At 36.7% G+C, this 27,677-nt stretch overlaps 1 protein-coding gene across 9 annotated transcripts in view; it reads right to left on the bottom strand.

Moving 5' to 3' along the window:
- Positions 1-27,677, bottom strand: part of FAM135A (family with sequence similarity 135 member A) — an 89,007-nt gene that overhangs the window by 12,627 nt on the left and 48,703 nt on the right. For 8 of the 9 annotated variants that reach the window (XR_011140106.1, XR_011140105.1, XM_068937489.1 and 5 more), the window contains 10 exons: positions 26,401-26,450; positions 24,681-24,836; positions 19,553-19,626; positions 19,047-19,201; positions 16,477-18,802; positions 14,340-14,500; positions 12,410-12,501; positions 10,153-10,250; positions 3,864-4,015; positions 1,692-1,802 (listed from right to left, as the gene is read on the bottom strand). Coding sequence is in view for 6 of the 9 variants with exons in the window: in XM_068937489.1 (XP_068793590.1) it covers positions 1,692-1,802; positions 3,864-4,015; positions 10,153-10,250; positions 12,410-12,501; positions 14,340-14,500; positions 16,477-18,802; positions 19,047-19,201; positions 19,553-19,626; positions 24,681-24,836; positions 26,401-26,450 (3,375 nt within the window). In the remaining 3 variants the exon portion in view is untranslated. The remainder of the gene's footprint in view (positions 1-1,691; positions 1,803-3,863; positions 4,016-10,152; positions 10,251-12,409; positions 12,502-14,339; positions 14,501-16,476; positions 18,803-19,046; positions 19,202-19,552; positions 19,627-24,680; positions 24,837-26,400; positions 26,451-27,677) is intronic. The other variant, XR_011140107.1, reaches the window with a different exon arrangement.

Genomic DNA, 27,677 nt, shown 5'->3' with positions numbered 1-27,677 from the left:
AGAGATTACTGCAGCTTACACTCCTGTTCTACGGGTTTAGAAAGAACAACATAAACTGCAAAGATCAGGACTACACCTCTCACACTAACAATGTGGTCACTGAGTCCTGGTAGACAGAATCTCTTGTGCATAGCCTGGGGTAAAGTCTGGAAAGCATATGTTTATAAACCCTATAGATAACAGCATGCAAATTCTCTAGGTCAAAAAACTGAAAAGAGAAACTGTACAGTTAGGGAAATCCCAAACTCCTCTCATCTGGAGATTGAGAGTCAAGCATAGCCAATCCTGTATGCCCGCTGTTTGAACAAAGAGATGGCAGGACAGAAATATGCCTTGTACATATGTCAAGAGTTAAAAATACCAACACCTACAGTGCACACGCAATATATTAACTCAACCTTTAAAGAAAAACCTTATTCCTTCTTTTTGGGAAGCAAAAGGCTATTTTTTTTCCTCCCTTAAATAAAATTATCAGACTTTCACATCTCTCTCTCTCCGTCTCCCCAACCTTTCCTTCTCCCTTGAGTCAAGCTCACTGAAGGACCTGGAAACAAGATGCTCTATGAGGCTGTGACCCAAGATACAGCTCCTTCCATCTCCTCAGTAAGAGGGCAGAAAAAGGAAGCTGGATCTTGAGAAGCAAGATGACTCCCTAAGATTTTTAGGTTCTCCTACAGTTTATGGGAATAAGAGCTCAAACCCAGGTTACAAACTCTTAAGACAATGCTATCTGTGTCTTTCTAAAAGTCTGTCACAGAGGTTTGTCAAAAGAATATACAGATATTTCTAGAATAGACAATAATATTCAAACAACAGATTCTCAAATTATGTTCAAAAACTTTATATACACATCAAAACAAAGAATATCAGCTTCTTTAAAGCCAACTGATTAATCTGATTAGCTCTATAACACAGGTCCCACAACGTTAGCCATTTCATCTGTGACAGCCTACAACTATTTGATGGAGAAGCATGCCCAAATTTTCCACCAAACAATACCACACTCACCATGAGCATCTTTGACTCCACGAATGCTTGGCTGACGCACGTTTGGGAATATTTGTATGATAAACCCTCAGTGACTTCATAATGCTTAATGGTAACCCAGCCCCTAAGCAGTATACTATTCACTGCAAAAATTGGCTCTCCGCTAATAATTGTAATAAGAATATTCAAAACACAGAAAGTGATATGAATGATATAGTGTGAACGCTCTAGTTTTAGCTATTACATGAGGTTCAGCTTCTTCTTCCCTTTCCAAAATAACTTTTTGTTTTCCCTGACCAATTTAATGAGGAAATAAAAGACTAGTTAGCAAAACCTTTACAGCAGAATTTTAAATTTATAGAACAACAAGAAAAACAGATACAGAAACAGGTAATCCTAAACGAGCGTGCATGTACTTGACTAATCACAGTGAAATTACTAACTTCAGTGGCTGAAGAGGAGGCTGACACATATAGCATGGTAGCTGCTTCTGTTCATTAGTTAAGAAGTGAAGTCTCAAAGTAACTGTTCACTTCTGGAAAAAAAACAGTTTACTGTTTACTTTACTCGAGGAATAAGGTACTAAAGCCAAAGTAATTTTTAAACAAACTGAAACAAGAGCTAGTTGGATGAATATTTTTAGGTTTCCTATTTACATTTGTGTACAGTGGTCTTTAAAGACAGTAACTATTAGCAGAGCTTACCTGCTTTTTTACTAAGTTTGTATAAGAAAGTTTGTCGTGGATCTGAATGGTCTCGACATGTCAGTTGCAATAAAGAACCAGACTTCTTCCACTTCTGCATAAACCACAGACCTGCATTGTTAGGTACAGCATGAGTATACAGCCACAATAAAATGTGAACAGTAATTAAAGGTAAGTAAAATATATAAAGTTAAAGTTCCTCAGATGCTACTGTTTTATTTTTCATTGTTAGCATTATTGAGCCCAGAAGCATTTTTAATTTCTTTCATTCAGTCATTATTCTTTGCTATCTGCATATGTAATAAAGCATAAAGAAAATTATTTCCACTAATGTACGTGCCCTCGTAGGAAAAATAAGTACTTATAAAATGTCAAAATATGTTAGCCATAAGCTAATTCACAGATTTTATTTCAGTATTTTACAGAATATTAGAACATTCTGATGTTGAAACATGCAAACAAACAAGTGTTTCTTCTCAAGCTTCTAAAAATAACTTTATAGAACCACTGAATTCATTAAATATAACTAGAAGAACAAATGAAGTACAATTTTCTGGGATGTTGTACTGTCTTTATCAGTCAATGAGCGAAGCCAACTAGCTAGCTGACTTTTCAGAAAATCTTACATCTCTTGCCAAACAGAAGAAAAGCAAGCAACCAAGTCCTTATACCCTCAAGAATGCCTTTATGCACTGATTCAAGCCGCTCAGGGAAACAGTTATCTTCTGCACAGCAATTTACTTAAGGTCATTAATGTATGCGCACAAATACAGTAATTTAGACTAACATATCATCGTTTACTATCTTTGTATTTCACAAAACCTTAAAAGTCTGAAATGTAGAGGAAGGTTATTGTATGAAAAGGATATTCTGCACTGTATGAAAAGGATATTTTGTACTGTCTGCGACTATGAAAGATCAAATGCTTCAGGAATCCATTTTTTTCAATGAGTATATTCCGGATGATACCTCAACAGCTTTAATCTTAGATAAGTGAAGGTCATTTGCTAGCGATTACATGAATGAGCAAATACCCATTCCTCTCTGTAGCTGGGAATACTGCAACTTGTAGAAGCAAAGTAATGTTAATGCTTTTTGGTAACTTCTATCTAGAAGGCGGGATTCAGTTACAGATTAAAATACTTGAATGTAAGTGCCTACAGGTATACTAGGTTAGATATCCAGTAGTTAGTTGCCTGTAGTGAATCCCACTGTAGATGTCTTGATTTTGAAGTGAACCTTACCAGTAGTGAACCGAGGGCTCTATACTGTACCATTTCAACCAAATTCAAAGAGCTCTCATGTTCCCCTACTTCTGTGAACTCTAACAATAACTCCAATTAGCCACTAAATAGTATGGACTCCTTTTAAGCCCAACATATACAAGTTAGCTAGTTTTCTCCTCATGATTTTTATGCAAAAGAAAATAACAGTGAATAAATCATTAATATGGCATTAAACAAAACAACTTTCTTCACGTTCTTTAGTATCTTCAACAGGTTAATGAGCATGTTCATATTTAATGAAAATAAGTGTTATTCAGTTTGGTTTGGGGCCCATCAAGGTAAGCGGTAACCTCAGAAACAAGTTTTCATCCTTAGTTCTTTATTTAAAAATTTTAGGCTATCTGAAAATATGTTCTAATGTTTATTTCAAAAGTCAGCAGTTTCTACAAGTTCTCCTACCACTATACTTAGCCTTTAGAACGTGCTGAGAAAAAGAGACATTCACAAGGTATGCACATAGCACAAAAAAACACACTGGAAAATTCAGAGAAATTCAGACTTTTTTTTCTTAATATAAGACAAGGTCCTAAGACACTTTTTAAGAGAAGAAACACACCACTGTTAGTTCAGAATTCCTTCAGTGTATTTTAACTACTTTATTTGCAGATGAAGTGTATTAAAATTCAGCTTATAATAAATTGAGCTAAATACATTAAAACTGGAATTTCTTTAAGGTATAACAGAAAACCTGGTTCAAGCATACTGACAAACTGTCAGTCATCTCCTGCATCAATACTTTACTTTTGCGACCCTTCCCTCTCCTTATGACAACAAAGCGAAATGTGCACATTCTCATAATCCGAGTAAGGCAGAAATCTGCACCCTACATGTAACTCCTGAGAACATTTCAAGGACAAAACTTATACCATGGAAAATAATGTGTTACCTGTATTAACAAGAGCGCTGCTGTTGTAGAGTGTACCAAGGTGTGGTCCAGACAGAGACAGGAAGGTGTGAAGTTTGTTGAGGTAATATTTAAACCGAGGTCTTGTGAGCACTGAACGGATTATTAAATTACCCAGTGAATGTCCGATAAAGCTGTTTAAAAAGAAAAATAGTATAACAGAATTTGATGGCAATCTATTTTTTGCTTTTTAATAATGAGAAATAAAAACCGATGTCATAAAATGCTGAACGAACACAGGAAAAGAAATTAACAAAATGTTTCCATGCAAAAGCCTGTATTTTAGATCATACAGAAAACATAGCTTGTCCGTATCTCCCAAACTACACAAGTTCCTTAGAAACATTCTCAGCTCCTCAGAACTATTTTATATACATTTTTTGAAAACATATTGAAAATGGACTATCCTTCCAGTGACCCCTCCCACTCAAGACCAAGATCATTTCTGAGCATTTCCCTTAGCACCAAGCATTTAGAAAAAATTCTGAGATGTGCATGACTGAATAAAACCCTGCTTTGACACGTGATGGCATTCAGTATGATAAATGCAAGCGAGTTACTAAAACAACCTGTTGGAGAAGGATTCCAAAAGTACTCCTGTGAGGAGGAAGAGCATTATTTAACTGACTATGAATATTTCAAAGTAGAAGCAACATCTCAAATCTGCTTAGCAACTGGACCAAAGAAGTGATGAACAGCTTGAACTAGGCAACTGAAGAATATCTGCGTGCCAGCAGTTTACTTCATTTAGCTGTTTCCCTTGCTAATCAGGCTAAGGAGAAGACTGATGGGACTCTATTTAGCTACATGTATCTGTAAGAGTAATTATAACTTGATCTGCATTGCCTACTGTCATAATACACAAGTCTGTAGATAGCACTTCTTTAGCAGGGACACTGCAAAGTAAACCTAGTCTAGTTATTAATGCAGTAGTTATGCTTACAAAACCCTCGTGAGGTAAGGACCACGCTACCTTAGACGCTGAGTTAAAAACTACATGGTACTGAAGACAGACAAAATGAGAAGGACAAAGTGTCGTTCTACTTTACAAGTGCCATGTCAGGACACGGAGAGAACATGAGACCAGCCAAATACGCATGGGAATCCGTGGTAGAGCTATAACAGCCAGATCACTGGAGTGCCACAGTATTATATCCGTAAGATCATCCTACTGATTTGCTCTATGTTACTACATTCTTAAACAGAAATTGCTAAAACAAAGCTAGCAATGTCTACGTAGAATATAGTGGCAACAAATTATTTGATGGTATAATTTCTTCCCAAGAAAGAATTAACAACTCTGAAAATTCCAATGTAAAGCTAAAAGAAAAAAAAAGATTCAAACATATTAGGGTACAGAAAGGCAAAGTCACCCTGAAGTCCTTACCTCTGACATAATGGTATACTACTGTGATAGACTAGGGTATTTGTTTCATACTAATATACAGCTTAACCATATACGCATAGTATTTCCAGTCACTTTTACTACTAGATTTCCAAAATTGCTGCAATATCAGAAATTCTCTGCTGCAGCTTGATATCTTTGCCTAACAAATTTAGGAATGAAAAGCCTATATCCTCTGTGTTGTCACACAGTCGCATTAACAGCATAACAGTGTTGTATTTGGAAAATAAAATACTGAGCTACTGAGTCCTGCATGCTAAAATTTTAAACCATTCTTTTAAAATACATCATAAAGTATGAGCAAGAAAGCCAAACCCATAGATATTTTTAGAAACAAGAAAATGTCCTCAGAAATTGAGTTAGTTTATCCTGAAGATAACGTCCATCGTATAGTTATAGCTCTTGAAAAAGAGAGATTATTCTCTAAGAAAGATCTGAACATTAACAGAAATGTTTTCTGACATCTTTTCATCCGCTATTTACTCAATATGATAAAGGAATGAGAAACTCTCATACTGCATCATAACCAAGGACGATTCCCTAACTTGAAGCAAAACTGGCGATCCACCAATCAACCCTATCATCATCAAGAATATGGGCATACCTGAAACAAAACTTCGGAAACGCAAAAAAACCATTTGAGGTAAAAAGGTGCTTGCAATTAGCTATGTGAACGTACCTCAAAGATTAAACACTCTTGCTTTTAATTTGCTCAGACTTAGATAAATAACAGATTACTGTGTATATGGTGTTCAAATCCAGATGTCTAGGTGAAAACGTAATAAGCCTTTAATATTATTTTTGAATAGTGAAAGGTTGAAGGATTTCCTCAAATCCAGGGTGAGGAAAAAGGGTTTTGAAAGTGTAAGACGGAAACATGACCCGCCCTACTCATTCTTGCTTTCAGTTACCTGCAGCTGCAGGAGGCAGTGATGCAGCTCTACAAAATCAATGCATTTCTGAACAGCAGGTGGCAATATTACAATCTTTTGAGTACAAGATATCGCTAATTCAACAAACTAAAGTGACAAAATTATACTGCAGTATTTATATTTGCTTTATGACAATTCAGATCACACTGTAAAATTAGACACTCCCATCATTCTGGGACAGCAAACAAAAGATTCGGTCCAACTACAAAAATTCACAAAAGAGAAAAAAAAATCAGCAAGAGCTATAAGACACGTAGATACTGAAACAATCTTTAGCGATACTGAATCGCTAAAGTGCCAAATGGTATACCAACAACATATCCCATAACAGGCCCTTTTCTTGTATTCTTTCCCTAAATATCTGCCTCTGGTTACCATAAGAAACAGCTGACCGGACTAGACAGAGCTTCGGTCTGACAAGAAAACAGATGCTTTAATGAATGCGTAGCACAAAGAATCTCTTTCTCCTTTTGTAAGCTGAATAATCCAACTGACAGGAAAATCCAATACAGCTCATCAGAAATTTTTATAGGAATGAGGAAAATGGTTTCTGAAACAACGCTGTAAGAGTTGGAGTTCACTTTGTAGCTACACGACGACCTGGAAAGGCTGCCATCCGCTCAAAACTTGAACGGATATGAGTAAATAATTTGCTTCAACTTCAAAGCTGGATCTTACTTCAAAGTTGTATCTAATTTTGAAGATGCAACTGGCATGAGCCGGACAGGTCCAGATGACCTCCAGCATCCTTTCAACCTAAATTACTCTGTGATTATTTCACCAACAGTCGTATTATACAATAAATTAGTGTTGGTTTAAACGAAGCTTCCAGTTGTTGCTTCCCAACCACGTTGCAGTGAGAATAGAGATTGTTTTCAGACCGACAAGGAGGATAATGCCTAGGCTGAGCAGCGAACCAGGGCATTAACTCGTTTTAGTGCCCTGGCAGAACCAAAAGCGTTGGTCTATTGAAGCTGACGTTATAATGCGGCTCTGTGCTCAGATGACACAAGGGAACGTCTTTTCTTACCTCAGTACAAGAACGTAGCCCACTAAATATGATTTTGCCCTTACTTGTAAAAGGCACGGGGCTTCGCATTGACCTGGCAGTGCAGAATCTCAGGACTTCTCTGGCTTGTTGTGGCCTGCGCTGCTTTTAGCTCGTTTTAGCTGCCTGTCGAGCAGGCAGTTAGCGTGTCAGGCCTAAAGCTGTTCTAGTTTCCTTGCAGCTTCCAGTAGTAACAGATATTTTTTTCCTGTGTGGACTGAACAGTGTATGATTAGAAAAAAAGTGTGGTGTGGACGAACGCAGACACAGGCATTAGATGCCAGAGGTCTCAGTTAATGGTCAATTAGTGGTCACTGCAGGAATGCAACCTTGTTAAGCCGGGGGGAAAAATAGTGTTGGAGTAACAGAAAAACTGAATCACTGGGAAACAGTGAAAAGAAAGAGCATGTGAGCAGACTGCATTACAAAAAAAAATGAAAAAAATTATAAAAAAATTAGGAAAATAAATCCAGGCAGGCCCATGGCCAAGGAGGCAGAACACATCACTCTCCTCGCGCTGTAGCCCCAGGATGCTGACAGACTCCCTGTGACCCTTCCCCTCCCCGTTCTGCTCGAGGAAGACGGAAACCACCAATCTTAGGATTCAGATGGCTATTGGAAGGAGAGCATAACACCAGAGAAAAGATATTAGGTAGGTTTTGCATAACAATTTTTACCATACTAAAAATGAGATTTTTTGTATTAATTTGGACTACGAATTTCAGTATTACTGTAACTGGACTAATCGTAGTTTCTTGCTGCATCTTTGATTATATTGTTAAAACATGAACTGGATTAACAATAGCTTCTTAGCTCTGTATGCAAGGTGCGTTCCCTTTTTCCCATAGCAAGATTTTGAGTGTCACAGAGGCACTGAACCGATTTTTCTGAGACTTTTTTGCCTTATGAATTCATCTGAGGTCTGGAGACTGATTTGACTCAGCTACTGATGAAGCTCCATTTGCAAGGACTCGGACAGAGAACACTTCGTTTTAGACAGCGAGATTTTGCAAGGAGAAATTAGTATCATTCAAGAGAGCACAGCTAGCTAGAACAATAGCTATTCTCTATAAAAGGACAGCCAGGATGAGGTAGGAATGCATGCTCGAACATAGGTTTTCTTAAGAGTACTCTCCTGGGCTTTCTGGGTCATCCCTTGAAGGACTTGTGTATAAGCACATCTTTTTCTGACAGATCTTTCCTATAGCTACCAGGAAACAGCTGCGGGGTTTGCTCATGGGCATAACTTTCTCATAAGATAAGTAAAAGTTGACAGATGGAGACTTTTGCTTTGTGAAGACCAAACGCAATATAAATCTTGAAAAGAAAAAAATGGATCTTTTTTTCTCTGAAGTGACAAGCAGTAAATAAAACTGAAAAAAATATTCATAAATTAAACATCTGTTGAGACAATATTTAGCTACTCAAAAGAGGCTTCAATTTTCAGATATGAGCAATGAGAAGGTAACAGGGTGGGTCTGCTCATTATAGCCTTTAGACCACATGACGAGAGAGAGCGCATATCTACATGTGCTGGTGGGTTACAGAACTCCCCAATACTCAGAGCACCAATACACTGTTCTGCATAACGCAAACACAGCCACTTAATGGATTTTTTTAAATTACTGATTTAGACAAAATTAACCATGTCAAATCCTACCTATCTTAAAATAGAAACACTTGTTTAAACAAGTGAGATTACATTTAAAATGTGTTAGAAGTATTTTTCTAGTTGAGTAAGGCCCACCAAACACAGGACTATGCAGAAACTTGTAGAAATTCTTCAGCTTCATCAGCCGCAGGCTTAGGGGGGAAAAAAGGAATAGTACTTAAAAACTGCTTTCCAAGAGTCCCTTTCCAAACTCCATGCCCTAGTCCTGGTATTGTAATAACTCTATCTGTTTCATGAACATCACCTAAGTAGTCCTTAATTGATTTATAACAACTAAAAACATTTTCTACTTCTTGGTGCCTAGTCACATTTTTTGTTTACCCAGAAAAATGCATGTATATTAACTGATTAGAAATACATATATTTTGTCATTCATCACTGAACATTTTATTTCCCCAAAGTGCTGTCGTAGGAGACGCAACAATAACCAGCGAGTCAAAAAACATTCCAGATAAATTGATAATTTGAAAGTGTCTAAACCAATGGGTAAAGCCAGACTTGAGTTTGCTCCTTTCATCTACCCATGAGCCAACTCTACTAACACAGCTGAGTTAGTATGGCACTCTGCCCAAAAAATGTACCCTACTACTTTGAGAAAAATAAATGGGACAGGTATTCTCTGCAAATAACTGAAAAAAGGAACAAGAATGCACATATTGGGATCAGCCCTCTATTAAGATGTAAAACATGTTTTCTAGAGGATGAAACAATCAGAAAACGTCAAAATGATAAAATTTTTTCTCATGCAGCTGCCCTTTAAAGTGATAAATTAGATGAAATTTTCCTGCAGAAATGACATTAGAGACAGTCTGCCATGGCGTATTTTGTAGAGGCTATGAAATCAGAACAAAGCTACCCTAATCTAGAAATAGCACTATTATTATTTCTTTCTAGTTTCTCAGAATATTAATGTTTTACTACTGAATACTATCAAGCAGGATCTCTAAGGAGGCCCAGGACAGCAGTTTCTGAAATGTAACGTGTAAGTCACTCTGCCCAAAAAACACTAGCACAACTGGTTGTGACTATATGCTCAATTTTCTTTCAGCTAGATAATCTTCTCTCTCCTTTGTCTTCCTTTTCCCTACTCCTCCCCCTCCATTAATTTCTCTTTCCCAGCTCTCTTGCGGCCTGCCGCTGAGCATCACAGTTCAAAATAACACAGGGCTCTAGTTTTAATTTTATTTCTATAAATAATATAGAACAGATATTACCTGATTTTTGAAAGGGTTAGATTATAAATTTGAATATACTGTATAATTTCATCTAAAAGGCGATCTGTCATGGAATCAAAATCAGCAAAGGTATCATTCTGTAAAATAAAAGAAATAAAAAATAATAACTGTATTTTCTAATGCAGCAATATACATTCTGCATTCAGTCTGAGTTCTTATTCCCCAGAGTTTTAATCAACAGTACACAAATAAAAGTATCCATATTAACTTCAAACAGAGACACTGCAGCTGGTTATGCTCATATTTTCAGTTTTTTTCTTGTAACATAGAATAAAGTGATATACATTTTATTTTAAGACTACTTTGTTCCAACATCCCAAAATAAATCTCAACATAACGAACTGCCAGCCTTACTCTAAGCCTCCCCATACACATGGTCTTTATCTGTGGAAAAACAGAAGACCAAACTGCATACACAAAACTAAATCACACTGCCCATGAAATAAAAGTATGAGAAAATTGCTATAACAGTAGAGAGTCTACATTAGCACTGTTTAATTCAAAACAATCCCCCCCCCCCCCAAAACATTACTGCCAATTCATAGCTGCTTCTCCATAACGATTAACAGCAAGAAATGAAAAAGGGGTAAGGCAAAGAATGCCTAAAACTTTTCAACATAAATTCCAAAGGATCTCTGCTAACATCTGTAATAGTCAACATATTCATAAATGATCTGGAAAAGGGAAGAAGCAGAATAACAAGATCCCAGAGTTGGTACACAGCACCACATTATCCTGGAGAGTCAAATCTAGAACTGACTAGAATTTCAGAAGCATCTTATAGTACTGCACAACTGGGTGATAAAACGGCAAGGCTTAGAAATGCAATACAATGTTACATGGGAAAAACAGCCCTAAACACATATGCGCATACTAATCAATATACCTGTGTTTTATAATCAGCTACATTAGGAAATCACGGGAAGAACAGAAAATACCAGTATAGTATTTAGTAAGCCATAAGTAATTATTAAGTTATAGTAAGTGCAAAAGCATCTTAAAGGTCCGATCAAGTTCTGATCATCCCATCTTAAAAGAGAGAAAGTTTGAAAATGGGCAGAAAAGGATATCATGGACGGCCAAAAACTGTTCCACATCTCTTCCACCTGAGAAGAGACTCAACAGACTCGGTTTCTTCTATTCCCTCCTCAGGAGGGAGAAGCTATACTTGTTTACAAAATGCTTAATTGAATTGAAATAGAAAATGGGGAAATATTATTGACTTTTTTTTTTTTTCAAAGCAAGCTGCAGGGGGATCAGTTTTAATCTCTTTGTAACAGAATTATTAATACATATGAACTGTGGAATTCATCTCAACCGTGGAAACCAGAAGTAAAAATGCATCAAGAAAAAAAAAAAGCCAGCATCAAGGAGAAAAGTCCATGAGTAGCTATTAGACTCAGTGGTCTCAGTGGGAGTGCCAGCTCGGGAAGTTTCAGAGCTGCTGACCGCCAAAAACTGAGGTGACTACACAAGAGCAAGCATGGCTCGGCACCTGCTCAGCCTGATCTCAAGCCATTCCAGCAGCTATCGCCAGAAATATGCCACTGCGCTAAATGAATCTTTCATTGGACCCATTAAAGATGCTCCCTGTTCTAATGCCTCCCCTAAGTACATCTAATAAAATATGTGACACAGGAAAGAAAAATACATAAAAATAGGTCTTCCGTGCTTTTTCAAGTTTACCTTGTCTGAAAACAATAAAGTTCACAAAAGTTTACGACAGCGATAATTTGATATTGATCCAGTGTCATGACGTGGATCTTCCAGTACAGTAACAAAAGAAAAGAGCAAGAGTAATATTTTGTATTTCTCACATCCTGCAGAATATACATCTCCTTTCTTCCCACACCAATTTCTACCATTAGCAGCTGACAGGGAGGGAAAAAATATTAAAATCAAGGGTGTTTTATCTATAATCCTAACTAGTTACGCTGAGAACTTAGAAGTTTTCAGTATATACAACAAAACAGCACCAACAAATGCTAGTCATTATGTCTATCTACCTCCAGTATCGTATTAGGTGTTGTAATTACTTTAATACAAACCACAAACCAAATCACAGATTCTGTGAGGGGACTTATTTACATAAAATACATTAAAACCATCATTTCTTGCTAAATGCAATAAAAATGTACAGAAAGTGATAAACTGCAATGCAATAGTGCCATTAAATATGTCTGAAAACGTAGACTGTTTATTGCTTTACAAAAATTCTTTTGTTGTTGGCAAATACCTGATTCCTCTCGGACATAAGAAAATCTATTCTCCCTCCAGGCAGCCCTAGCTCAATGTAAGTCTTCACTAATCTGAGATCTGCGCTGTTACCTTAAAGGGAAAACAATCAAGGGTTATATAGTGCAAAGTTAACTGGCAATAAAAAGGAAACAGAATACTGAAATAACCCTACAGCACAGCTTTATATTTAAACACAGCTAATGATATTCTCACCCCTAATTAAAATTCAATGAGACTTGGGAAGATAAACTGCCAGGCCAAATACAATGCCAAAAAAGTCTGTAAAATGACATTCAACTCAGTCACCATTTAAAAAAGTAACAATTTAGAAAGTCATGTTTGATGATTTTGTCTTAGCACCCAATAGATACATAGCTCTGTGAACATTAAATACTTGAAAACCTCATTAGCTTTTATCAAAGTCAATTAATGTACTCTGAGCTAAGTTAAAGAATTTAGTGAAGACGCAAGAAATAAGGACACACCAGAAAGCTTTTCATAAGAGTAAAAGTCAAAGGGGACTGTCAGCAGATAACAATACGTTAAGAGTGATACACAAAACAACTAAAGCTAGTTTAACCAACCTCCTGAAGATTCCCCTACATATCAGTGATCATTAATACCTTTGGAATTCGTCAAAAAAGAATAAGGCCCTTTTCCTCCATCATTCCACGTTCACCATCTAAACCATTGAACGATTATCAAGAAAGGGTACCCTTACTGCCTTACTTAGAGAACTAGGTTCTTATTTAAATCAGCTATTAAGAACCGATTTAAATAATTAGTTGAATTCTCCATTTCGTAAAAAAAAATCTGACTTTACGGACTGTTTGAAGGCTTCAAAGACTTGCTTTTAAACAACAGTTTTTATGGTTAACTTTTGTATCGACTCTTGGCACACAATAGCACTTGAACATCTATGCTAGTAAGAAGGAACATTTCTGAGTTCAATGTTAAAAGCACTTAACAGTGGCTGCTTTCTGGCCAGAGGCAAAAAAAAAAAAAAAAAAGCGATATTTTGAATTTTGCTTTTGAATTAGGAATTTGAAAGACGAACAAGAAAGTCCTGCAAAGTCAGTCCAGTTCAATATTCTGTGTATTGCCCTGCCGTATCCCTTACGTTGTTCATTTAAGAAACTTCACAAAAAGAAATAAAAAGGTTGATAGTAGAAAGCTATGAAAAAACTCAACCAGCGGGGCCACCGCTTCTTAGCGTACGCATATGCTTTAAACTAGAAGCTGGTGAATATATTTAAGCTGTTTAAATTTTCCCATCTTGTTTCATTTAGCAAGGGATTTTCTCATTTCTGGTACAGTAGTCTCTCCATCCTTGGGGATATTAAAACTCAACTGGACACGGTCCTGGGCAGCCTGCTCTAGGTGACCCTGCTATGATCAGGGGCGTTGGACTAGATGACTGCCAGAGTCCATTCCAACCTCAACCAGGCCGTGACTCTATGGCACAGTGAGCCAACATTTTAAAACCTAATACTAGACTGCAGTAACGTCTTATTTTACATGTAGACTTTTCCTTACAATAAGATACACACATTTTATTTTCCTTGACAACGTAACATTACAAATACTACGTGAAACTGTATTGTTATTAACTCTGGTCTGTAACCAGGGTACGGGCAAATATCTGTACGTCATTAAAAACTGGAGAATGTATCTAATTTGAACTGTAACATAAACTGAGCTTGTGTACAGGGAAGTTTTACTCAAGAGAAATGTTACATAAAATTCTTCGTTTAATTTAAATGATTTCATGAAATAATTTGTTAAAGGCAGCTTTACAAAGTCAGGTTCCCGTTTTCTTCTAGTGAACTTATTTCAGCAAGGTTTAGTTCAGAGTTCACATGACATAAGCTAAACTTGACTGGTAATCTGAACTGATATCTTGTTCAGTATCAGCTTTCCGTGCATACCATCTAGGCCATGGACGCAGACTATAAGATGTATTCCATCTTCTGGACAGTCATCCTCTTCCATACTAAAATAAGGTATTGAAGAAGCCAGTTTGAAAACATCACTATACATAAATCCAGGAAGTTTAAGTTGCTTCAATTCTTCTTTAGCCTGGAGGAAACTGCAACAGAACAACATTTATGATATAACATTTACTATACTATTGGCAGACAAATGTAGGGTCTCCTAAGGTAGAGTTTTCTACTGTCTTTTTACTTTTGCATTCTATGTAACTGGTATGAAGAAAAAAAAATATTTGTCAAATTACTATCTTCACAAAATAACTCAATTCCTCAAAATATTTTTTCATTTCAGCTTCCTAAAAAACTTTTTCTCCTATAACAAGATCCATACCCCAAGCTCCACTCTCTTCTCCTTTGAACACCTCTGCAAGCTGTGACGTATTTCTGAAGCCACCAAATATTTTGATTTAGTTCTGGTCTTGAGCAGTAACAGCTTTGTTTAAATGCAACGCTAACAAAATTACATGAATTATAATGTGATTTGAAGTCAAGGTGAAGATTTCCATTGACTTTTAATAACTCCTGCTAAATGTGAAACTTATTTCCTAGGTCAGCAAGGAGCTGGAGACAATGCTGTAATTGCTCACCAGAAAGACCTTCTGACAGACTGAACAACTGATATTTCCTCCAAAAGAAACCAGATCCAGACCTCTGATCTTTTACATATCATGTGAGGTCTTAGGCTCTACAGTTTCAAATAGCTCAGCTTCCCACATGCTAGGAGTTCCTTGCATTCCTCCCTTTCTTCCCCTCCCCATAGTTTCTTTGTGTATGACCTTCCTACGTAGTTAATTATATTTCAGAGTTTCTTTGCAACAATTCACACAGTTTTGTTTCATGCCAAAAGTTTTACGCTTCCTTAAATCCTTTCCCTCCTTATTTCATCTGTTCTGCATGATCCGCTACAGCGTTACTCCGTATCCCGTCCTCCTCAGCCTCCCCACTCTCGTCTTCCTCCCATTCCACTCATCTTTCTGTTTTCCCAGCTTTTTCTTCAGTTCGTTCCTCACTAACTGGCAAGAGCCAATTAGTTAGCCTCATTAAGTCAGCTTAAACAGGTCTCATTACTGTCTGCTGGTCTCACCACTCTGCAGCAGAGGTTACTAGTTTTGATTTTACTCCCACCAGGTTCCCCTTCTTTTATTGTTTAAAAAACACCCTAAATATCCTCTGCTTTTCACCTCTCCTGTTCCGTGCCACTATCCACTCTCCGCTTCCCATTTTCAATTATTTCAGAAGCTGTGTTTCTGTCCTCTCACTTCTATTCTTGTTTTCTTCCATTGTCGCTAGATCCTTATTCCTGTTCTCAGCTGCTTCCCATCTTCCTGTCTCTTCCGTCTGCTTCATATTCTCTCTGCTAAGTTTTCTTCTTTCTGAGAGCAACATGTTACTTCCATTGCAACACATTAAACTGCTGCTTCCCATGATCAGTTAGCAGTAGGGCATATCAAGGGAAATGCCTCTGTTTGCAACAAGATGAGGTACAATTTGGAATCCCTGATGTTCCTCTAAATTTAGCTTTTCTAGTATCCAAACTGCAGCGTTAATTGCAAGTACTATGGGTCTTTCAGGTGTTAAATTTCGGATATTTAAGTTAAGACTAAAAAAATAAGTCATCAGCTTGGCCAGTATCACACACAGCTTCACTTAACCAACTGGAATGGACAACAAATTACAGGGCTTTTTTGCTTTTTTATTTTTCAAATCAAAGCATGTTTTCCTATACTTACTATTTTAACTGTTTCCATTTCATAAAACTTCATTTTTATGCTCGCTAGCTATTACTACATCACTTTTTGGTTGAATGTTTATTTTTAAAAAAGAGCATATTAGAGAAACAAAAAAACCTCTGTTTTGTTTGAAGTTTATCAAATCACATGAAATTACAGGGTAATTGCCAAAAGGATTTCTGTGCTAACACTCTCTATCTGAACATCTAAAAGGTGATGTAACTGGAGTGTGCACGTTCTAGAGGCCAGATCTGGGGACTAACCATGCTTCTTTTTCTCTTTTACCCATCATTATCATCATTTCTGAATGTAAATAAATTGTTTGTTTTAAAACAATCACTTACGCTAGCATTTGAGGTTTTGGGGAGCTTTCATACCAGGAAACAGATGAAGCTGAGCTGTAGGACGTGCTGCCTGGCTGCTGCGTAATTGCATCAGTTTTAGTCCTTGACGAACAGATAACATTGCAAGGAGAGTCTCTCAGAGCAGAAGGAAAAGACAGGCAACCAGGAGTACAGACAGGAGGCACAGTTATTCCATCTCTTAGATGCCCACTCTCACACCTTTCAGATCTTAAAGCTCTCTCTTCCGCAAAACCAAGATCCTGGTCTGGGTCAGCACTGGAAGCGCCATCTAAAACGCTATAGTCCGTTTCTTCATAATACCCGTTTTCAATCATTTCTTGATCCTCCTCGTCTTCCTCCTCTTGTTGGGAGGAGCAAATCGTTTGTTTTTCGTATGTTTCCTTTTGAGGGCTAACAGGATCGCTGTTGTCCATTGGCCAAATATCTGAAATATCTGTGCTGCTTCGAGAGCCAAAATAGTTTTCTACGAGCCCTTGCTTTACTATATCAGTACTACTGGCTGGAGAAAGACTATCTGTACCAGTTTCACTTTTCACTATTAACAGTTCTTCAGCTGTCTCTTTTAATTCTAAAGTTTCATTATGTTTTCCTTCATTGGTTTTTTCAACCTCACACTCATTTATGGATGAACAACCTGAAACAACAGATGGCTCACCCATATAAGTAATTTCCACATGCAATTTAGCTGTTTCTCCTGTAGTGTTATGATGCTTTTCAAGGTCCTGAGAGTCCTCAGAAGTTGTGACAATGTTTGCCTGTGGGCTGTAACTTTTCACATCAGTAGATGCATCTTCATCTGAAACAACTAAGTGTAAAAGATCTTTTGTGCCTGACTCTGAGGAATGTATAGACAGAGTTTCATTATCTGAACGTCCTGAAAAGACAAGACACTCCTGCTGCAAATTGGTATTTGATTTTTTACCGTCATCGCATTTTTGTAAGTCAATTGCTCCAAGATCCAATATAGTTTTGCTGTCAGTCAGCTGGCATTCAGGTACAATAGATATCTTTGAATTTTCATCAGGTGACAGCTCATCATCATCTGAAGGCAGAGAATTTATGGATGTCAGGGATGACTGTATTTCACTTACAGCACTGGTACTCTCAGTGCAATGGCTTTCTATGGCATTTTTTATAGCACAGTCCGGTTTTAGTAAAAGCTGAGGAAATAACCTCTCACTACTGTATGCACTTTGCCCCTGAATATTTTCAAAAACCTGATCGGGGTTGGGGTGAGTTGCGAAAGAGCTTGGTTCACTTTCTACACCTGAATCTGAAAATCTAGAAGAGGCATACATCACACTAACATCTGGTAATTTAGTCACATCTCCACTTACAGAAATTTGAGTTTCTTTTGTAGGAAGAGTAGGCTGGTTACTTCTTACTCTTGTCAAGACATCACTCGTATGTCGGAAATTTCTTTCACGGACATCTTCTTTCTCAAATACTTGTTCTTGTTCTCCTGAGTTCAGTTTACTTCTGGATTCTGAAGCCTGAATATTGGGCGTCTGCAAATTCTCTCCTTGCACTCCATCTTGTGGAAACTCAGCCCATGATCCAATGTGAACAGTTACTTTCTCCCCTTCATAGGGATTCTTACTAATTGGTTTCACCTCAATTGTCCTGACGCCTGATGCAGTTGGCTGACCTCCATGACAGCCTTCAAGTGCACCTCCGGGCTGCAGAGCACTATCTGCTTCCGTAATTCCAGGACCTGCCTGGGAGATATTAAGTCTACCAAAAATAGCCACGTTTGTGCAATAAGAATTCACTGGGCTACCCTGACTTGGTTGAATACCTTCAGTCTTGGCAGTCTTTTGCTCAGTTCTAGAGGCCAAACATGTAAGCTCTGTTTGACTTATTTGCCCGGTGCAGGTCTTTGTGTCACAAGGAAATCCACCTAACGTAGGGTCCAGCCCTTCGGCAGCATTATACGAAGGCCTGCCTTCTGGGCTTCTAGAGGCATCTTCCAATGCTGTGCTTTTCAAGCATTTGTAGCCTACTAAAACCACAGAGTCCTTAGAGTTCTGTTTCACGATTTTTTTTGTGTTTTCAGGTTTCATTGTTTTCATAAGCTTAGTAACCTTAACTTTGGATTTATTTGCATCTTCATTTTTCCCTTTCAAAGACTTTGCTAGCAGCTTCTCACTTTCTGAATGCCAAGGGTTGGAGGCACCTGCAGGTCTTATTTTCAATTCTGGGCTAGTAAAAGCAGCTACAAAACCTTCTTCAGCCTCAAATTTATCCAGTTTATTGGACTCTGACCTTGGAAGATTCTGAACTACCAACCAGGGTACATCCAGATCTTTTACCAAAAAAAGTGAGAAAAAAAAAGTATTGTTTACATCAAGATTATGCAAGTAACTGAAGCTATAAAACATTAGTAATTACAGAACTTTACAAATCTTCAAAACTCAAACTAGAGAAACAGTTTCTAGAAAACAAATATACTCCATCACAGCCAGGAAGAAACGTAAAGAAACACACTCATTTTTTCCATCATTTTTGCCCATTTCTCCTGAGAAAAAACTGCCGTGAGGTTTGTTTACCTTCAGTAATTGAATCTAAATACCGATCTTCAAAGATTATAGGTAAGGAGTTCATATCTCCATCTAGTTCACTGCATTCAATAGGGAGGGGTGGAAGAGAACTGCAGAAGGAAGTATTTTTGATAGCTGCACACATTTGTAGATGACTTTGAGCGCTGAAAGAAAGTAGTCCCACATGACAAAATACAACTATTTATATTTACATTAGCAGAAATTAGTAGTAGTTTAACTCACTTTAGAAGTTTTTTTTTTACTAATTACTTATTTAATAGCTACTCTGTAATTATTATATACTTCTTTAAAAGCTACTCTGCTACTACATTTGAATTCCACTATCTTAACTTCTTACACGATCTTCATTAAAAAAAATTCAAATGCATATTTAGAGCATTTTCTCTTGAATTTGTTACATAACCATTTCTACAAGACAGTATTTTTACACAGCATAAGCTACAGAATAAATACTGTTAGGTGCTACATACTGTACGCTTCAAAAGACTACTCACTGTAGTTCTTGATAGGCAAGCGCAGCTTGCCTAGGATGCTCAAGACAAAAGAATGCTTCTGCAAATCTGCGCACCTGCAAGATCCAAATAAAGTAAGAGCTTTTTATATTATAACGACTTTTGAAAATTCACCAACACTGCCACACCCCAATGTTATCAACTTGCATGAACTACACAGAGAGTTATTTTTATTTTCTGAAAAAAGAATTTTAACTTATGCCCTGGATGACTGAGGGGAACTACATTAGACTCAACTGCCTGCTGAAAACTCAATTATGAACAAATGAATCATCCAAACAAAGCTCATCCGGAATGCTAACATGCAAAAATATTAAGAGGAATTCAATGAAAGGAAATGAAATTACTGTTTCTTGGACACTTCTGAATGTGCTTGAGCATTATCTTCAGAAGAAGAAACCCACTTTAGATATTCTCCAGACCCAGAACACCGGAAAGTATGTGTTTCAAACTTGTCGTGAATACTATCTAGTCCACAAGTAAACTCTAAGGCAAAAAGTCTTTTGCTGTAAAGATTTTACCTTCAACTGATAAAGACAATAACAAAACGTAAGCTAATTACAAGTGCTGTATTCAAAACTTAACTGTATGTCCAGGGTTAACAAACTTACACTATTAAAATGGTATCTTATGACACAGGGGAGCATATTCTTATCCAATACATAATGATGAAATAGAAGAGAGTGAATGATACAGTAACTTACCACAAGTAAAAAAAAATATATAATGATGAAATATATTGAAAATGCAGTATCTAGAAAAATCAAAAGCCAAGGTTTTGCAAGATCGGGTTTCTTACATTTCAAATATTATATAACATTAATTTAACCTGAATGCATTTTTCAGAACTTTTATTTTTTCAAAACATGCAATTGAACGCACTATGGCAATAGGCTTTATCTTGTTTGTTGTAACAAGACATACACAAAAGAACGTGCTGCACAGTGGCTGTAGGCAACTGCTTACGCTTTAACTTGAGCATAAACACCAATTTGTTTCTATAAATTGAAATAAAATTTCTACCCCACTTAGAGAATCGCATGTGCATCTAGTCTACTTAATCAATCATTTATTTACCAACCACTTCTTGGCCCTATACTCCTTTATTTCCTCCATGTAATCTGAGCCTACCTCTTAAATTATCTAACTTCCCCAGGGGAAGCGAGGGTGAGTTTGCACCGTACCCAGCGGGCAGGCACCAGACCCCGGCAGCATCCCAACCTCAACCAGTGCAGCAAAAGTAGAACAATAGCTGCGTGTGTCCTCAGCACAGACACGGCCCAGGATGCTTTTACAGAGAGTACCGGCTGGATGAAGTTTTACGTTTTGTAGCTTCCATCTTTTCTATTTCGTTGTTGTTCTTTTTTTTTTTTTTTTTTTAAAAGGAAAGAATTTCTGCAAAATTTCTCTAAAAACAAAAAACCATTCTCCAGACTTCACTAAAAGCTTAGTGTCCTTCCATCTCAGCCTCCCAGAAACCAATTTATTGTGTTATATGAACTAACCTCAGTGAGAACATCATCTATGAATAGCCTTGGACAATGTTTTAAAGTAAAAAGAAGTAAAAGAAAACTTTAAATTGGATACTTCCTTGTAAATACAACTTCCAGTCTCAATAGCGACCAAACACATGCACACACAAACAGAAAAAAGATGTACGTGCTTTCCTTCAGAAATTACACTAGAAGTTTGTGCGCACACGAGTTGGACTAGAATCAGAGCATCCCTAAGCACTCCTCTCTGTTTTTCCACCCGGCTTTTTAAACAGACATCTATTTTCTAAATAAGCAATTTAGTCAGAACTAACCCTTAACCTTCCCCCCAGAAAGGGGCAACCCTCCCTCTACAGACATTTACTGTTTTAAAAATAGATTTCTTAAGCAATTCATCATTATGATGACTGGCTGTCATCCTAAATAACTTAAAAAAATAATTAAAAGATCCTAATCAATTGTGTAACAGGAAATAAAATAAGAACAGGACTATTTCCCAATTAGTAGATGCTTCTGTGATCCCAGGCCAAGAACAGAGCATAAATCTGTTTCTCAGCAGGAAAGAGAGGTAGGTTTGAATTCAGCTGCTACCAATCACTTCACCACATAAAGTGACTAGAATTATACGGAGAACAGATCTCTACGATTCTGCCACTGACTGTCCAGAAAAGAAAAAGGAAGGAGTTCTTTGTTTGTTTGCTGTTAATGCTATTTGTAACTGTTCAACCAATTCCAGTACTTTCAGCAAAAATCCCATTACCAGCTCCAGAGAGCTCTCAGTACAACAGCAAAGGTACAACGTTAGCTGAAAGCAAGCTTCAGAGCTGCTCCAAATGCCCAGAAAAATCAAAAATTGAGGGGGGAAAAAGCAGTATATATATTCTCCTTATATTATGGGACTCATCAAACTGAAAGGAACAGCATGCTCAGACCTACCAGAAGATGTCACTATGGAACAAATATCTTGTGTGAGCTAATTTAGCGTGCTAACTTTTTGTAATATTAAAACAACATATCTCAAACAGTTTTTTCAATAATACTTACTTGAAAACTTTATTATTAGGTGGATATTGCAGATGACAGATGCTCTAGTAGGCCTAAAATTTCCCCCATTTTTTATGTAGCAATTAAAATCTGGTATAGTGTTTTAGAGAGAAGATGTATTCAAAGTGACTGCAAGCTTTAAAATACACTGTTTCACTATAACCTTATTTTCTCACAACATTCCAGCAGAAATAGCTGTTTTATAGCCATCTATAATCAACGCACAGGGAGTGAAAGTCATTTGACCAAATGCCGATGGCAGGCACTTCCAGAGAGCTATTTTACTATAAACATTTAAACCTATCAGATTAATGTGTTCTAAAAGTGTCCGTTTCTCTTAGATTAATACAAGACTTTCCCAGGGAGAATTTCCTGTAGAAAGCATACTCTGTAAATATTGTAACATGAAATGGTAAAATTAAGAGACATTTAGCATCCAGCAGCGAATACAACGGAGTATCTATCTTCAGGTAGATAACGTAGTTTAAAGTAACTGCAAAGTTCACTAAAAAATTGCTAGTGGACACTTCTTTTCCAAAAAGAATGTAAGATCAAGTCTTTCAGTTACAGCAAAGGTCACCTTTGAGCCCAGAGGTATGTATTTAGAAATTCAAGAGAGTCGGTGTGCTTCAGTAGCAAGCCACATTGAGGACTACGTAAGATTCTTCAACCCCACACCACACCATCATACCGTGAGTGTGGATTCATACCTCCAGAAAAGAATATCCCTTCAGCTTTAAGGAAGGAATTTGTTCTTTTTTTTTTTTTTTTAGTGACAGATAATAAATTAAGCAGGCATAAAAGTAATTGGAAGAAGAAAAAAATGCAAGCATGAAACCAAATGATACTTTTTTTTTTTTTTTTTTTTTAAGGGAAGGAAGAAGAAAGGGACCCTCTATTTTGTGAAATCTAGAAGACATCACAGAAATACTGTTGATACGCACAATATCTCAACTCACTCGGTATAATTAACTACTTTGATTTATAGTCCTTAAAATAATTGCAGTGAAATTCAATTTTTAAGGTATTTGAGTGCTGGAGAGATTGAATTAAACCAGAGCTCTTAAAAAGAACCACATTAAAGAAACTTTGTACACATCATTACCCAATATATTTTGTATTTTAACATCAGGATCAGCAAAAATAAAAATATTAAGGCTTATTCTTGTTTATTAATTACATATTTGTACAAACACTAACATAGCAACAGTTGAATGCAAGTGCAGGTTAACTAAAACAGTATTCTCCTTTTATAACTTCTACTAGAATTAACTTGAAGGATTCCTAAATTCATATGAAAAGCATGTAATGATAAGTAAGATCAGATGGACAGTAAAATGATCAGACTTTCTTACTGTTAACATGTCCAATCTAACAAATAAATCTTGCATTTTTTTCTGAAAGATTTCATTTGTCCTCCAGATTAAGCCATGAACCCCTCAACAGCAAAGTTGTTTATCAACTTTATATAATATAAGGCTATATATGTCTCCAGAAACTAAAGAGAAAGGTCTCTGATGCGAGCGGCAGAAATGCAGGTTAGACTAATCATATCTTTGAGAACTAACACCTTAAAAGAGACTTTAGATTGTGACAATTACAATTTTGAAAGCACTGATGGCATGTATTCTCATTAATTAGACCCATTAACAAAATGTTTTACAAGAAATGCTTTCAGACAACCTCTTTAAGATGACCTTTTCTATAACACGTTGCGATAAACGCACGGATTATGATCTCGGACAGTAAAGATGCCGGGCCCGCTGAAATCCAGAGTTGGGCATTTCAGGTTTTTTTTTTTTTCCTGTTTTAATGAATCCGTCTCCCTGAAAACTTTAAAATGCCAGCTTTGTTCAAATCCTTGATAAAAAAAAAAAGAGGGGAAGGAAAAAAGTATTTATTAGGGGATGAGGGCACAGCTTTAGCTAATACTTGAAAACAGTTCACTCTGAGAGTCAACATTGCTATGAATTTGCCTGTAGAAAACCCTCAGCAACAGTGCACATGTGCATATAAACAAACAGATCAACTGTGTATGTGGGTGGGTGGGTATGTAGTTACTCGCCACACACACACACACATACATATGTATATATACACAAGATGTCTGCTCACACGTCAGATCATTTCTGATTTTAAAATCCTACTTAGGAGGCCCTCCAGAGCTTATGAATGCTGTAAATTCTTAACTCAGAAGAAAAACAAATTTCATTTCACGATGCCTACATGTGGCAGGGAAGTAAAATGGGCAGGCACTAGGCATGGCTCCTGAATAAAAACATATCATTCTACACAAACACCTCCTGTGCCACAGCCTACACTTGGCCTTCTCAACTGCATTTCTTATTCAAAAGTTCAAAGAATTAGTTGGTTTGTATTTTATGTATTATATTCCAAGAATAAGCTCTAACAACACGATACTTGAGCTAACAAACGCAACCCAATGGCTCCATTTATGATTCAAACTAACTTCCACAAACAAAGTCAAAAAAGTTGGAATTGGGTCTGTCATTTTGATACACATTTCCATAAGAATGTGACATGCCCTTTATAATGCCAAAGTCAATACTCACTCTTAACGTGTGATGCTCCTGCGCTAGCATTGCTGTGACTTCCTCTTGTAAGGTAATGACCTCCAGAAACTGTCCCCAGAGAGCCATTAGAAGTGAGCAAAGCTGAGCAAGATTCATATTTATGAGTTCTGCCAGTTCATCAGGATTTTCCATTTTCTGGAATTTGGAAAAAAATATTTGCACAATTACTGGCCATAATGTACAGACACAATAAAAAAAAAAACACTTTCATCTCAGTAAGAATTTTAATTTTAATTTAAAAAAAATCACTTCCAAATTAGACTGTTTTGTCTAAATACCAGAACTGGATTATTTACGTAACTACATTAACAGAATACTATGTGTTGCTTTAAATATTATCCAGTTGTCTTTTAGAATTAGGACTTACGATCTTAAATTAAAACAACAATTCAATTTATAGCAACCATAAGTAGGAGTTGCAACCATTATATTTTCCAAAATTCAAAACCATAGTGTGACTGAAAAGAATAGGAATCAGGAATTAGAAAGCAGACAATCAATACAAAACATATTAGTCCCAATCTGATGCAATCTTAAAAGCACTAAGCACTTAAAAGCACTAACTGGGATACAGTTCCATGTAAGTTGTGGACTGGTAGGCTTACATTCCCTGCCATTTTAGAAAAATGTGATTTTTCAGAAAGCAATTACAGGCACATAAAGCATTGAGACAAAGGGTTTTAAAGTAAGGACAGCAAAGACACAACTTCAGCCATACGGAAGAGGAAGTAGCAAAAAAGATTACAAACGCTGAGATACCAGCTTAGTAGGAGAGAGTGGGAATTAGAGGAGGAACTTTTGAGGAGAACTGCATAAAAGAACGGAGGGAGAAAAAGGAAAAAAGTTAAACGTACCTTAGCAAGCTAAGGGAGGAACTAAGGAAAGAACTGATCATAGCTACTGAAATAATTCACAGAGGCTATGTAAATATAAAAAGCTTGTAACACGTGAAGTGAGATTATTAGTTGTCCACAGAGCGCTAACTGTCCCGGCTTTGTCTCCAGTTCTACAAATGATACCCTTGTTAAGGCAGTATTACGTTTCCTTGTAATTATACTGTTGCAACTGAAATGAAAGGTAAGCCTACTACTTTGCAAAAGCTGGGCAGATGGCTCGCTCAGGAGCAAAGTGTGGACCGTCGTCTCCCAAAAAATTTTGAAACTTTACTTTAACCTTTGCTGTGACAAGGCAATCGGCTATTCAGCTGAGGCTAGTTCTCACGGTGCACAGTAAGGAGAGAGTTAGGGAGAAAAAATTAAGTAAACTGAAGTAGGCAGTATTTCCTTGAGACTGCAGAGAAAAGAGGAGAAGGAGACAGCAGGAGGACAAGTCCCTCCCAAACAGGGGATGACACACTTGGGGAAACTGCTCACGTACAACTCTCTACTACTGCTTCATTTTACAAAGTTGTCGTAGGATAGCATCAAAAAGGAGGAATTCAAATTATGCACGCAGAAAATCCAAAACATGGATTTTAACACAGTGCTACTACCGACATGACAAGACACCGAGTGAAGAGTTAAGTTTTCAAGTTGAGCAATTTCTCTTTGAATGAGGAACAGCTGAAAGAAACGTTAGCAAAAAGAATATATAGGAAGCTATTACTGAAACCAGCAGTTTATTCTCGAGTAACATATGAAATCAACATACTCTACTTCTATAGTTATTTCTCTTATGCAAGAAATGAAGAAAATAGTACCTTCACTTCTTCACACAGCTCTGTAAGACGAACTTCTACATCTATGTTCTCTGGAAAGACGAGATGCATACACATGAAAAATGTATTTGCCACGTTGCAGAGTAAAAATAGTTATCTCACACAACAATTTAAACACACATTAAAAAGAAGAGAGACCATCAAATAAAACTGGATGCCACGTTAAGTACAACGATCAACCTGAAATCATGTACATTTTAAACTCCAGTTAAAATTATTTCTTATTAATACCTGAGGTGGAGGACAGAACATGATTAAATAAAACCTGACTTTAGTTATCTGATTTGCGAGCTAAGCTACCTACATGCATAAAAATATAATTGCTTAATTTTCTGAGGAATTACATTTTGGTTAAACAATATTCTTTACGTAATGTGGAGATATTGAAAGGATGATTAAGAATAATTCAGCCTGCCATGGTATGGCAGCTTAAATTGGATCACAACCTGGAATGACTTATTTATACAAAAATGGATTTCTTCCTTCGCATAGGATGTATCTCCTTGTTAACCATTCCAATTCTACTCAAGTGACTCTGATCAATTAAAAAATAATTTAAGACTGTGATTTGATTTCCTTCTTTACGTGAGGTACCAGCAACAAGATAGCAACTTATAACTCCTAAAACTGTTCGTGACAAATATTTATATTTAAATTCATTTTCCAAACACAGTATTAAGGAAAAATCCCACAACATTTCTTGAAAACATACACACCAACAAAACATACCTCAAATCCCACAATTAAAAAAATTAGGATATGGATAGTGAATATTTACTCAGTTTACCTCTGACTGATACCACCTAGATCTGGTGGATATGTATCGATCTTCAAATAATTGCATCCATTATACTTAGTGCCATTATATTTAATACTAAACAAATTAACTCACATAAAGTTCTGAGAAACATGCAACTTGTAGAAATGCATGAAGTTCTCAGAAACAAGATCAGAAATGTTTCTGAAAGATACTGCATACACCTGTTAGCACCTGAAGATAATCATTCTGAAAATATATGAAAACTGTTTAAGAGATGATACTTTCGTTGTGTTTGTAGCCACACAAATCTTGTCATTAGTGAAAAAATTAAATGACTTATTTACCAGACCCAATACTGACTATTTACCTTCATTGTCACCTTGCAGTTGGTAATAGGTTTTGAACAACAGTTAAAACTCTGAGGTCTAAAATCATTATGGAACGCCCCAAACTACAATGTTCTCAATAAAAATGACAGAATACAGACAATAAAAGGCAA

Source organism: Struthio camelus, chromosome 3 (assembly GCF_040807025.1).
Source record: "Struthio camelus isolate bStrCam1 chromosome 3, bStrCam1.hap1, whole genome shotgun sequence".
Classification (NCBI taxonomy): domain Eukaryota; kingdom Metazoa; phylum Chordata; class Aves; order Struthioniformes; family Struthionidae; genus Struthio; species Struthio camelus.
This window is presented reverse-complemented; position numbering and strand designations above follow the sequence as displayed.